General features: G+C 34.8%; 3 protein-coding genes across 4 annotated transcripts; 1 reads left to right on the top strand and 2 right to left on the bottom strand.

The window, feature by feature from the left end:
• The first annotated feature begins 612 nt into the window (after positions 1-612).
• On the top strand, positions 613-3,132 carry LOC25488114 (uncharacterized). The gene is made up of 3 exons (XM_013607774.3): positions 613-844; positions 1,767-2,123; positions 2,206-3,132. The coding sequence occupies exons 2-3, from the start codon at positions 2,088-2,090 to the stop codon at positions 2,884-2,886; spliced, it is 717 nt and encodes a 238-aa protein (XP_013463228.1). The 5' UTR covers positions 613-844; positions 1,767-2,087; the 3' UTR covers positions 2,887-3,132.
• Positions 3,133-4,558: 1,426 nt separating this feature from the next.
• LOC25488116 (chaperone protein dnaJ 49) lies at positions 4,559-8,869 on the bottom strand. 2 transcript variants are annotated; one of them, XR_005644090.1, is made up of 2 exons: positions 5,455-8,869; positions 4,559-5,064 (listed from the first exon to the last, which is right to left on the bottom strand). XR_005644090.1 is itself a non-coding variant. In XM_013607776.3 (2 exons), the coding sequence occupies exon 1, from the start codon at positions 8,712-8,714 to the stop codon at positions 7,623-7,625; it is 1,092 nt and encodes a 363-aa protein (XP_013463230.1). In that variant the 5' UTR covers positions 8,715-8,868; the 3' UTR covers positions 4,575-5,064; positions 7,621-7,622. The 2 variants fall into 2 exon arrangements, 1 of the variants encoding a protein (XP_013463230.1); XM_013607776.3 differs by having other exon boundaries at positions 4,575-5,064; positions 7,621-8,868.
• A 2,686-nt stretch (positions 8,870-11,555) lies between these two features.
• Positions 11,556-12,674, bottom strand: LOC25488117 (chaperone protein dnaJ 49). Its single transcript, XM_039830442.1, has 3 exons — positions 12,611-12,674; positions 12,476-12,569; positions 11,556-12,392 (listed from the first exon to the last, which is right to left on the bottom strand). Exon 3 carries the CDS (start codon positions 12,343-12,345, stop codon positions 11,650-11,652), a length of 696 nt encoding a protein of 231 aa, XP_039686376.1. The 5' UTR covers positions 12,346-12,392; positions 12,476-12,569; positions 12,611-12,674; the 3' UTR covers positions 11,556-11,649.
• Between the last annotated feature and the right edge of the window lie 1,279 nt (positions 12,675-13,953).

Consider the following 13,953-nt stretch of genomic DNA (forward strand, 5'->3'; position numbering starts at 1 on the left):
AAGTTATGGATAATAATACTTTCATAAAAGAGAACATTAGGTGAAAACTGCCAGCAATAGGATGGGTTCGCCTAAATATGAATGGAGCTACTAGAGGTAATAGTGTGTCCGATTGTGTAAGAATTTTTTGTAATGATAGAGGTGAGTGAATTTGTGGATTTTCAAAGCTTTAGGGAGTGTGTAGTGTGTTTGTAGCAGAGTTATGTGGAATTTTTTTTAAAGGTTTAAAGATAGCTATAGAGCGTGGATTTTATAAAATGGAGCTTAATTTAGATTTAAAAGTAGTGGTGTCTAATTTTAAGTTTGATAAAGATAATTGAAATGTTCGAATTTGTCATACCTTTAAAGAAACGATTCTTCTACGAATGCTCTAGATAATCAACGATTCTTTTATGGATAATCAATTATTAGGTGAAATTTGTCATACCTTGATTATCTATGAACAACATCATATCCAGATTAGTTCACATCATTTAGCTGATTATGTTCATGTGACAACACCTCACTTAATTAACTATAGTGTATTTTTTTTTTCGAGCCCTCTTCTATTAAAGAAATACTAATAAAAATCTTCAATTTAGACATAAATCTCCACACGTGAGCATTGCAAAGTCACGTGGAGGAGTTCCCTCCACTCCACCTTGAAATCAAAAACAACATTGTTGTTTGGTTTGGCGTTCCCTCAGAATCACTTTTGGAGGCAAAAATGCGTCTCAACAAATGCAACTATGCGTTTCATGTAATCACTTCTTTTCATTCCCAAACCCTAGCCTCTTATTTCTCTCTCTTCTCTTCACTTGCGGCCGAGATCCATTCTTCCCAAGCTCGGAAGTTGTAACATCAGGTAAACCTTTTCTTCCCTCTCTTCATTTTTTCAACATCAAGATTATTAGGGTAGTAAACACTGTTTTTTTACTTATTCATGTACTCATTAGAGTAAGAGTATTATTCTAATCAAAAGGGCTTCTTCATTGCTTAAGGGCCTCTTTAGATTAGCTTATTTCACCTTATCTACTAACATAAGTTTTGTGAGACTGTTTGGGAAAACGGCTTATGACATTGTTTATAAGCTCTTTTCAGCTTATTTTCATAAGTTCTTAGATAGATTTTGAGAAACAACTTATTGTTTATACCAAAACAGTTTAACTTTATTTTATCTTCAACTAAAGAAATAGTTTATGCATAAGTGTTTATTGTGCTATAAGCTACAAATAAGCTGTTTATCCAAACAATAAGTATTGTACTCCATTCAGCCCTAATTTTAAGCAAAAATAGGTCCGATAAAGTTGATGTGTTTGGCTCAAATTTTGGACGGAAGACCTCAATTTTTGTTGACCAATTAGGGACAGGGTATGATGATAATAGTAATAATTTAACCTTTTATAGTTTGTGACATTATCAAAAAATATTTGTTCATTTAAAATTGCAAACAAGGAGATGAAAAGCTTATGCAGTAACAATTGTATAGAGAGAATATGCAAGACAAGCTTGAAAGAATGCATTTTCAGAAACAATGGTTTTATATTTTTCAAAATTTCTGAAATGCTAGATTTGGTTTCAAAAATCGTAAAAGATATTGTGAGTAATAATATTAGAACTATATTGTCTTATGATTATTAGTTGAAGTAAATAGGCCTTATATTGAAGATAAACCAAATCATTTAGTAGGCAATTATTGTTCTTTCTTGTACCAAGGTTGTGTTTTTTGCTTGATGAGTTTGCTATATATGTTAACCTAAGGACGTGCTTATTTTGGTTTGCTTCAGGACAATGAGTAACATGAAGAGGAAAGACATTGTAGATAAAGGAGGTGTAAGACCAAAGGCTGAATGGGATGTCAATACAGTCAAATTGTATATCAAATTATGCCTTGATGAAATCAAAAAAGGGAGAACGCAATGGAACAACCCTTACAAAGAAAGGCTGGAAATCTGTTTTATCTAACTTTAATGAGAAAACTGGGAAGGATTATGAAAATAAGCAATTAACAAACAAGTGGTATAATCTTAGGAGAGAATGGCAAGAATGGTATAAGTTGTTTGCCAAGGAGACACTTGTGGGACAGGATAGTGCAAAGAATGCTGTAGATGCGCCTGATGAGTGGTGGGAGAAAAAAACAACTGGTATGAAGTTTTAAATATTAAGTTGTCTTTTTGTGAACTTTTGTGTGTAGTATATTGTGTTGATTAGTTTATAAACACGCAGGAAAATCCACAGTATGGAAAGTTTAGGCAAAAGGGACTTCCATTTTACATTGAATTAACTACTTTGTTCAAGGATATGGTTGATACTAGACAGGTTGCATTGGTACCCTCTTCTGGGATACCACCTAATGGCACAGATGAAAATAACAATGTGCATCGCCTATGCTTTGAGAGTGGTGGTATAGATATCGAGGAAGGATACGGGGATACCGATTTATTGGAAGGTGCTATTGCTGGAGTTGGTGCTTATTTTCAAGATATAAATTTTAGCACATCCCGTGGAAATGTTAGTGATACATGTAGCATGAAGAGGCGAAGGGTTGGATCTTTTGATAGAACTGAGAAGAAAAAAAATATCAAGGTTTCTGATGCAGAAAGGATAGCTGATGCATTGAGTAGAATTGCATCCGTGTGTGAGTCGCGCACAGCTGCTATGAAGGCACTGATAGTACCTGCGACATCTATTCCTGAAGTGATCGCTGAGCTTAATTGCATAGAGGTCATTGGGATCGATCTTGATTGGCATTCCCGATGTTGTCAACTGATGTTGTTTAAGCCTGCGAGGGAAATGTTTGTAGCATTACAAGGACTGGGAAATGAGCAAAGCTTGTTGAATTGGCTTAAATATGCAGCATATACACCTCTGCCATTTATGAAAGAAGTAGATTGGTCAATGTTTTAAATTAGATTTTAGGGTGCTTTTGCATTAGGCTAAAGCATTTTATGGCCTACTTAGTTTCTTTCTTATGTGTTGGCATTTTACTGTACCACTTAAGCTTATGCTTGCTAGTTGACTTTAACAATGTTGATTGAATTGGTTAAACCATTAGATTCTGCAAGCTTGCTGCCTAGCTGTAATAGAATCTCAAAACACTGCTTCATGCAAACTTTCTTCATATTACATTTCCAGCTTTTGAAACTCAGTTTATTGTGCCTTGTGTTGGCCCAAAATAATCTACTTAAGTCTGTGTTCTTGAACTTTGTAAAATTATTTCATTTGATTGAGCTTCTTGCACGTGAAGCTGAGGTTCTGGACAGTAGGTATGAGAAGGGATGAAATTGGACGGCGTTTGTAAAATTCATGGACATTTTAGCTATTTCGAATAATTTGAGGACGAAATTGTCCGGTGCATACAAATTGAAGGACGAAAAAGCTTATTCACTCCTCATTTATGTGGTTCTAAAATAAAATAAAATATCTAAAAATATATGAATCATCCTTGATTTGAAGCACACACCTGACTATTGACCTTAGAGTGTGATCTTTGTCTGAATGCCTTCTTATATCTCTGAACTTACTACATATTGACAAAAACAATATCTTGGTAGAAAACAACGAATTCATATAAAACTTGTTTGTACATACGAAATCACCACTAGATTGATTGAATGATTGTTCTGCTATGACATCCCACATTATTGTATGCAGCAGTGATGTTGTGTTGGGCAGTTCATGTGTTAATGTTGAAATCACAAGTTAAGCGAAAAAGTCAGCAAGGAGACAAAATCAATAAAATGCTTTGCCCTGACTCAGGGTCCCTGAGCTTTCTAACGAACAAACAACATCATGTGTTTCCCTATACTTGTCATTCTATTGAATTTCATTCTTGTTTTTATACTTGCATAAACAAACATGTTTGACAAATCATGTAAAATCTTTTGTTTTTCTACTAGAGATTTGGGGAGTTCACTAAAAGTCCAAAACTGTCTTAGCCATATAGTTCGGTTCGACATGACAAACACCAGGAGGAAAGTCCTTTTGAGTACTGTTTGATTACTTTGGCTTATTCCTTCCTTTGGAACTTTTTTTATATAAAATAATTAACATAAACACGAGTGTATATTTTCAATGTGTCGGCACTATATGTTATTTGAGCATTATTGAAGTGAAGAGTGGATCACCTACATTTCTTATTTTCTATGCCCTCCACTACTGAAATTTTGAAAGAAAAAAAATATACATAGTAGCATGACATCAATGTATCCAAACATCATCAATAAACCACAAAATCACCCCTTCTCATGCCTACATACGAAAGTCACCAAGTTTTTTTAGTTTTTTTTTTTTTTGGACAGATCTAAGTCTTTTTTAGTTGAATCAGTATACCAAAGGTATTAAAATTTGGTAAGAAAGGATAAGTGCAAGGTATCTGGAGTCAGCAAGTCCAATTACTTCTCAAGAAATTTGAGGTGGTGAAATGCACGTAAGGGTAAGAGATTGTATGGGTAAGCAAATCGTGTTAAATTATAATTGTGTCAGTTCTTTATCAGTGGAACGATGCTACGAGTTACAACTCACCATAGACCAAAAGTTAACCACCTTACCAGACAGGAAGAGCGACGATACACATAACTATGTCAAAAATCAACTTCAATTCAATGATTGTATGGCTTCCTCACAAGAAGGAATATTCATTCATTTGAATGTAACAATAGATTGCTTTCAAATTTTTGTTTTCAATCGAGTAATAAGCATATGTCAACTGTATTTAAGTTGTTCCCCTCAAAAATATTACAGTATAAGCCCGACTCACGAGCTTGCAAGAACCTTGCTACTGATACTCACGATTTGTTCAATTATTTGATGTCATCTTCTCCACAATCGGTAACCCGTTATAGCATAACAGATAATCCCATCCAAATATCCCTTCAACAATAAGAAACACATTTTTTATGCATATTTATCAAAAATACATCACAGCAAGGTCAGCATGGCACTTGACTGGCAGATAGCCAGATACTAATGTAGCATTTCGCTTGCGACAAGGGTTACTCCTATTATCCATCCTGAAGAATAAAGCTGAGCAATTGATACAAAACTCCTCAAGCCAAGCACACGATATCCGTGAAGTCACTTTTGCTGCAAGAAAAGAACAGGAGAAGAAGAGAACTGAGAAACAGCACAATATGCTAAAAGAAATATGTTACAACTCAACCAACGGCCAGGGTAGAAGAATTAAATGAAAGATAGAAAGAACCAGAATGAATCTGCTATTGGAGACTTCTAAGTGTCTCCTCTTTAGGCAATAAGCAAATGCTCAATTCTAAAGCCAACAATTCAGAATGGTCCCTCTATCCTTGCATTCCCCTGTTTATATGTCCAACTAAACCACCCTAACTTGGTGACTACTTTAAACGCCAAGCAACCACCACCAAGGTATTTCTGACTAGGCAGGGTTAGCTTAGCTATATGAATCAAACGATGTCATAATGTTTTGTCATGTACTGAATCAAAAATAAAACCATTTACCTCATCTTCTCTCAATGATTTGGCAGTTTGGCCTATAAATTTTCTTGGTCTCTCCCTATCTATTAGGATCCCAGAGACGAGACTCTGCCATTTTTCTACCACGGGAACCATCTCAATGCCCTCTCAAATATTGTATTTATAATCTTATCTTGTCCTTTGTAACTACTCGTCTATCGTAACATTCTCATCTTTGTGACACCACGTTTACTTTATTGACGGTTCTTTACTTCCCAACACTGAATCACATATATATTACATGTACAATTGAAACTATGTAACTTAAGAGCTGATGAAATATGCTAGTTTTGTTTGTCTCCCCTTTATTCTTCCTATCAGATATCCTTTTTCCCTAGCAATACTTTTCTAAACTCATAATATATATTGAGAATGTTCATTTAATCTTTTAATTTTCATTTGGGACAGGGTTGAGAATTTGCAATTGCCATGGCTTGTACAGGAATCCCAACAAAAGTTCAAAACAAAGCAGAGCATGTTGGTGACAAAGTAGGATTTCAATGGCAAATTAACAGACAGGGAGAAAAAGAATTAGGTAAAGTTCTATAGGTAAGGTGTTACGAACCCCAAGAAATTGTAAGGAAACAAAGATGGAAAGAACCAATAAGGAAACAAAGATGGAAAGAACCAAAAGGATATAGCAAGTCTATTGCTGGGAATTGAACAAAAAAATAGAGATATATAATTCCCCCCAAAGGTTTTTCCTTCAGATGATAATTACTTTTCCTCACTAGCCATAAAATGTACGAAATGATCATTCTTCCCCTGCATTCCCCCGATCACTGTTACTAATTAACCCCCCCATCTAGCTTCCCTAACTACTTTTGCATCCTCTTCTGTTCTTTCCTTACAATACCTCAACCCTGAAATTCAACCTTATCCTCGAATTTAAAACTGAAAATATCATAAACATATCTCTGAAATTAATGTGCAATTCATCCAAGATCTCTTCATGCTCAACTCAATAGTGCATCCAAGATCTATCTTTAAGGGCTGCCATTGAGTGATCATCTATGTAGCAATCCCATTCTACTATTGCTGAGGCATGATTGTGTTGGGGCCCCCCTTTCTATTCAGACTTGGGTCAATCTAAAAGTACACTTGTTTGATTAATTTCCCCATTTAACTCTCTGTCTTCAAGAGTCCAATAACTAATTTCCCAGTTTAACTCTCTGTCTTAAAGTCAGACCCCCTTTGCAGAATTCTTGATTCTTCCCCCCTTGCTTTTGGGATAGCCCCAGTACCTCCACTTCAGCCCTACCTCTTGCCCTCTCTTAAACCAGTGTTGTCCCATATATAAGTTGACACAAAAAAGCATCAGAAATAAAAATAAAATACAAAAAAGTGAACAACAATGAAACCGATCGATATAAAATAGCATAAGTTGCAACCACATAACTACAAAATTATAAAACAGAATTCAAAAATAACATAACTTAAAAAATAATATTAAAAAAGAGTATAAATGAGTTGTCCTAACATCCTTACAGAAAGCAAATTAACATACCCCCTAATATCCTAACAGAAAGCAAAGATATACCCCAAGAGTTCCTAATATCTTAACAGAAGCAAATTACCGGAACATGACATTAAACATTTACTAATATTTAAATAAACAAATCAGATCTGCATGAAGAAATGAGAATGCCGTTGTTGTAGGAGATATGTCAATATGAAGAGTAAAACTCACTTGAGCAATTCACCTTTACAAAATCTAGATTGTCAAATGAAACTTCGCTATAGAGAGCTAAATTTGACAACCACTTTCACTGGCATAACCTAATTAGAGTTGTATTTAGTGGGATACAAATACAACTGTCATGTCAACGAGAAAAGTAACCACATCCAGTAAGTGTATAAATATATCTGAAACCTTGGTACAGAAAGCACCGGTGTGATTTCTCTTATCTCATCCATAGAAAACTTACTGCACACTCCCCATTAATTTATCGAGCAGTAATATAACACGGGATAAAGGGTTTTATTAATTTAAAACTGTTTTCAGTTCAACATGATCAGCATCCAACAAAAGGCAGTGAAAATAAACGTAAAAGTATTTCAATCCATTAAAAGACGTTCCATCGATAGTAAACAACATAAAACTGAGTGCATGAAACATATTACACATCCTTCACCGAAATAAAGGGTTACCTTCAAGCTACAACGCCAAAGTTTTTTAGCTTATCACAGTGAGGAATAGGCAAATGCCTATTCCAAGTACGCCTCTGAATCTCCAGTTGACAATAACGACGAAGCATATTCCTATAATCCTTAATAACAGTATCCTCAATGGTCTCGCGAGCCAAACTTCCAATCGGATAATTAACGTCAAACGCCTGAGATTTCACGAAAAACTCAACCCCATAATCCTCAGTAACCTTCCGAATCTGGTAGGACTGATTCTTGTGCAACGAATATTCAGGCTCCGAAAAGGGCAAGTAAGCAAGCAAAACAATAATCAACAACGGCAGAAGCTGAATCAACAACATAAGATGATGTCCTCCTCCACCCTGAACCTCAGGTCTCTGATGATGATGATGATGACCCATTCCACCACCGCCATGTGTCCTATAAACATGATTCCTCCTCCCCCCAAACACATCCGATTGACCAAAGAACGCTCTAAATATCTCATCGGGATCAAATTCATCTTCGAAAATATCATGACTCGTCGCAGCCCGTCTCCTCCTTCTCCTAAAACTATGATTCTGACCATAACCAGAATCAAATTCATCAACTAACCCTCCTTGATCATAATCCCTTCTAGTCCCATCATCACTCAAACACTTAAAAGCCTTAGAAACTTTCTTAAACGCATCTTCGGAACCCGGTGCTTTATTCTTATCAGGATGAACTTTCAAAGACAATTTCCTATAAGCTTTCCTAATCTCTTCAACAGAACAACTCTTCTCTAACCCTAAAATCGAATAATAATCACTTTTCCCTTTAATTTCCCTAATCAACTTAACATTCTCCTCCGTGTAATTCTTCTCACCATTCAATCCATCGTTTTTGTTGATTCTTCCTGGTCTATCCTTCGCCGGCGATGCACCGACGCCGGATGAAGAAGCGGTGGACTGAGAATCAAGGTGTTCGCATTTGGCGAAGAGGGAATCGAGTGGTAAATCGTGGTTGAGGCGTTGAGCGATTTTGATGAATTTGAGAGCGCGAGATTTGTTACCTGATGAGATTGCTTCTTCTGCGATTTGAATGCATCGTAAAGCTTCGTCTTTGTTACCTTCCATGGCGTCGATTTTGACCTAATCGGAAATTGAATCGGGAACCTAATCGGTAAAATGGAAGAAGCTACCAACTTAGAGCGAAGATTGTTTGTGTTTCAGAACAGTGTCGGCATTGTTGTTCCTTCTCGACAAGTAATTATGATGTTTTTTCTAACTAATTTTAAGTGTTTTTTATAAGCAAAGTTTTGTTGCTTTTTATTTGTTGTTTTTGTTTTTTCTTCAAATTTTAAAGTAATATTAATGTTGTTATATACCAAAATCATTTTAACGTCAAAAAAAATTCATTTTGCTTATTTATTGAAGAGAAAAAAAATTGAGTTACGATAATAAATAAAAAAAATAATTTGAAGATAGTAAGGAATTAAAAGTTTTTAGAATAGCTTAAACAGAAACATATACTAGTATTAATTATTGTCCCTACTCTTTAAATGCGTATGTTTTAATTCATTTTTCTACCTGATCAAATGGCTTCTTGGAATTTACATTTCTTGGAGAATAACTTTGGTGGTGGAAAACTGAATTAAAGCATACGCATTTAAAGAGCTAAGGGGTAATAATTAGTACTAGTATAAGATATTCTCAAAACTTTTAATTCCTTTGAACTCCATTTTTTATAATGTCATAGTGGCTATTGAGGTTATTCATTACATGTAGACAAAGACTAAAGGTAACGACAATTGTGTGGCCCTAAAGCTTGACATCATTAAAGCTTATGACATGATAGTTTGGGAGTATATGCGAGAGCCGATGAGTAAAATGGGTTTTGGAGCGAGGTGGATTCAGTGAATGACTATGTTTGTGGAATACGTTGATTACTTGATTCTTGTTAACAATGAAGCGGTAGGTCTCGTGATCCCAAGATGTGGCTTCAGACATTGGTGACATAGAGTTCGGTGACATTGGTGACATTGGTCAATCACAATGTCACAATGCTTGTGAAAGAGAGAGAAACACAAGCATTGTGACATTGTGATTGCCAATGTCATCCAACTCTATGTCACCCAAGTGCTACCCTGAGACAAGGGGACCATCTCTCCCTTTATCTCTTCATTATCTGTGTAGATGGTCTATGCTCACTCATTTGGTGCTCTGAGGAGCGTAGAGAAATTCGAGGTACGACGGTTTGTAGCGGTTCCCATTCGGAGTCACGTCTTTTGTTTACAGATGATTGCTTCTTTTGCTTCCAAGCAGAAGCGAGTCAAACACAAGTCATGAAAAACATTCTAACATCATATGAAGTAGCGTCGAGCCAAGTTATTAGTCTCCCTAAGTTAGAAATTTATTTCAAGAGGAATGTCAATATTCTATCACCAACATTATGTGTGTTTAGGTTGTGCTTTGATACATGCAAATACTTAGGTTTATTGTCCATGATTGGTCGAGATAAGATAACAATTTTTTCTTTTATAAAAGTTCGTGTTTGATTGAAAATCAACTCTTGGAGTAGCAAATGTCTTTCTAAAGCAAGTCGCGAAGTCGTGATCAAATTGGTTCGACAAGCTATTCCATTTTATGTTTGATCGGTTGTCAGATGACAAATTGATCTGAAAAGCTGAAAAGGATGGTGAGTATTCTCTAAAAAGTGCGTATAAGCTTTGCATGTAAGGTTTGATGGATACATCACATTTTCGAAGTAAATATGTACATTTCAACACTACAAGAAAATCATGTTTTTTGCGTCGGTCAAAAATTTTTGAAATTTATTTTATTTAATTTAAAATTTTGAAATTAAAAAATAAAGTGTTAGAATAGTTCAAAAGTGAGAAGTTATCGGCAATTATCTCTTATTTGCATGAGAATGTGAGAGTTTCACTCTCTCACATGAAAATAAAGAATGATAAATTTATGAGTATATCATATTCTAAAGAATAAAAAACATTGACACATAAATCATTAAAACTTGAAACAAACGTGATCATGTAAGATCTCCAACCTCGCACTAAGAATAAGTTCCAAATTCACAAAATAATAAACGCCCAAGTATAAATTAACTATGTCAAACTTTTTTTAAAATGTCATTCTATAATTATTTGAGAGCAGGTTCTTGATAAAGTTATACATTATCGAGATCTTAATACTAGTTATTTTGATAACAAAAGGGGATAAATAGTTCACTTGGTTGAACTAAAAGATTAAATAAAGTAAGGAGTTAAATGCCATATATTTGAATACCGACAAACAACGAATCAAATTATCATAGCAGCGATGGCAGCCTCCCGAGCATGGTCGTATGAAGTGTAACGTTGATGCGGCGTTTTCTAGTCACCGTAACAAAACGGGAATTGGTATTTGCATCCGTGACGAAGGGGGAGTTTTTGTGTTGGCTAGAACAATTAGCTTTATTGGTGTCTATCCGGTTGACATTGGGGAAGCTTTGGGCCTTTACCATGCGCTTCAATGGACGAGCGATATGCACCTTGTTATCATTGATATTGAAGTCGACTCTAAAACCACAAAAGATGGTCTTTATTCGGGTCGGGAAGACATAACCGAATTTGGAAACATCATCACAGCCTCCCGGTCTTTGCTTTTGTCCAAGTTTACCAACTCTAGAGTGGAGTTTGTTAGGCGACAAGCTAATGTGGTGGCTCACACTCTTGCAAGGGAAGCCACATTTCTCGCTAGTCCCGTTATCTATTTTCATATACCCAATTGTATTGAAACTTTGATTATTAATGATGAAATGCTATAAGCACCTTTCCCTAAAAAAAAAAAACGAATCAAATTATCATACGAAAATAAAAATCAATCAATGTACTAGCATTTAAACGTACTAATGTTTGTTATTCAAAAAACTATTTTGATAACAAGTTAATTAAAATCAACAAAATAGCAAAAACAGAATAATAATAAAAATTGCTTCTATTATGCCAATGAGTATGTTCTTGCAAATTGCACATCAAAGAATTTTCAAAGTACAGTGATGCCACAGTTAATGTCATAATTCAAAGTTAAATATATCATCATCTGGATCAAATTCATCTTCGCAAGTATCATCCCTCCTCCCAAAACTATGCTTCTGATCATAATTCAAATCATCATGATCACATTCATTTCTCTTATAACTATGATTCTTATTATAAAAGTTCAAATCATCATCTTCATTAACCCAAACACCACGATCATACTCTTTTCTTGAACCATCATCACTCAAACACTGAAAAGCATTAGAAACTTTCTTAAATGCGTCTTCCGAACCCGGTGCTTTATTCTTATCAGGATGAACTTTCAAAGATAATTTCTTATAAGCTTTTCTAATCTCTTCAATAGAACAACTCTTCTCTAACCCTAAAATCATATAGTAATCATCTTCCCATAAAATTTCTCTAATCAAATTAACATTCTTTTCCATGTAATTCTTTTCACCTTTCAAACCATTCTCTTTCATGATTCTTACCGGCCTTTCCTTCGCAGGCACCTTAGGCAAGGGTGGTGGGTTAGAGCCTCTTGTGGAAGAAGCAGAAGACTGTGATTTGAGTCGTTCGCATTTGGCTAACAAGGAATCAAGAGGTAGATCGCGGTTGAGGCGCTGAGCGATCTTGATGAATTTGAGAGCGCGAGATTTGTTACCTGATGAGATTGCTTCTTCTGCGATTTGGATGCATCGCAATGCTTCGTCTTTGTTACCTTCCATGGTGCGAATACGACTAGATTTTGATGTGAATCTCAAAATTGAGCAACCTAATTAGGAAAAGATGAACAAATAGATTAATTATTTATTTGTAAGATGAATATGAGTGTGGAATGGAAGGGAGAAGAGTTACCTAATACGGTGGAATGGAGTGGATCATTATTGTTTCTTGTGAAGAATTGATCTCTAATTCCTATATGAGTGAATGAAGCTCAAATTTGCAAAACCTAATTTTCTTTTGTTTCTTGTTTACGTAAATTTGCAAAACCTAATTTGAATAAGAAAATTAAGAAAGTTGAATAATAGATGATTTTTACTAATGCTGAATCTTAAGAATGGCGTGGCCTTCTTAAAACGGCATACTCCTTTTTTCTAGGGCATCAACAATCGAAGTTGAATAGATTGAACGGTTATGATCAATTATTAAATTTAAAATCTGCACTCAGCCATGCACCGCACGTCTTCAACATGGTTTCAAGCTTGATGAAATATTGTATCGTGCCATATTGGTTGTTTGTGTATTCAAAACCTTTTTTTTTTTATAGACAGATGAAATGACAAAGTCATTATAAATAAACTCCCACACAAGTGGAGGTGACGGGGTTCGAACCCCTGTCATAACGTCTTATATAACAATTTCCACATTTTGCCGGTTAAGCTGATATTTGTGGACCAAAACACTTCTTTTTATTGAGCTGATTTGAAACCATAAATGACGTGACTCAGGAGGAGCATGTACATATACATTGAGGCATGCAAGATATAATAGTTTTGGATAAACGATGAAATTAGTCTCGTACAGCTTTGTAAAACACTTAAATAGATCTCTTAGCTTATGAATATTTTAAAAAGGTCTCTAACTCTATATTCTCGTATTAGTCATTCTGAAAACATGTTAGGGACTGAATTGATAATTAGGGGTTAAAGATATAGACCAAATTGACAGTAAGTTGTTAAAATATACAAAAACATGTTAACTTTAGCACCACCTTGAAAATTTATTATAGTCGAAAACTTTTTTAAAATACTCATAATCTCACATAACTATTTGAGAGTGTTTTACAAAGTACGAGATGAATTGGTAGTTTACTCTATTAATTTTTTATTTATATTGAATAAAATAATCTCCTACTTTTTTTGAAATACAAAAAACTAAAGTTGCACATGTTAAAATCCAAAGAACTATTTGACACGTGTTCGTAAAGTTTCATAAATAGGTTAGCACTACATAACATCTCTGTTTTTGTAATTGGTACGAGTGAATGAAGAATTTATCTGATACGGTAAACCGGAGAAGCTGCCGATTTATTCCGAGTGAAATTGTTGTTGTTTAGGGATGACAATGAATAGGGTATGGGTAGCATTTCATTTTGGTCCCTAAAATATTACGCACAAAGACAAACAAAAAAGCAAAAACCAATTATATAAAGCAATATATTTGCAAAGATTGAAAATGAACAATGTAAAAATTTATGTCGTTGTAGCTTTACCTTAAATGAGAAGTGTTATTTGAACAACCATTTTGTTGACAACTTACAAGACAACCATAATTTACAAAGAAAAAGTTAAATATTTGCACAAAAACCAAAGCAATAGAGAGATAAAGTAAAA

The sequence above is a fragment of the Medicago truncatula genome, chromosome 2 (assembly GCF_003473485.1).
Source record: "Medicago truncatula cultivar Jemalong A17 chromosome 2, MtrunA17r5.0-ANR, whole genome shotgun sequence".
Classification (NCBI taxonomy): domain Eukaryota; kingdom Viridiplantae; phylum Streptophyta; class Magnoliopsida; order Fabales; family Fabaceae; genus Medicago; species Medicago truncatula.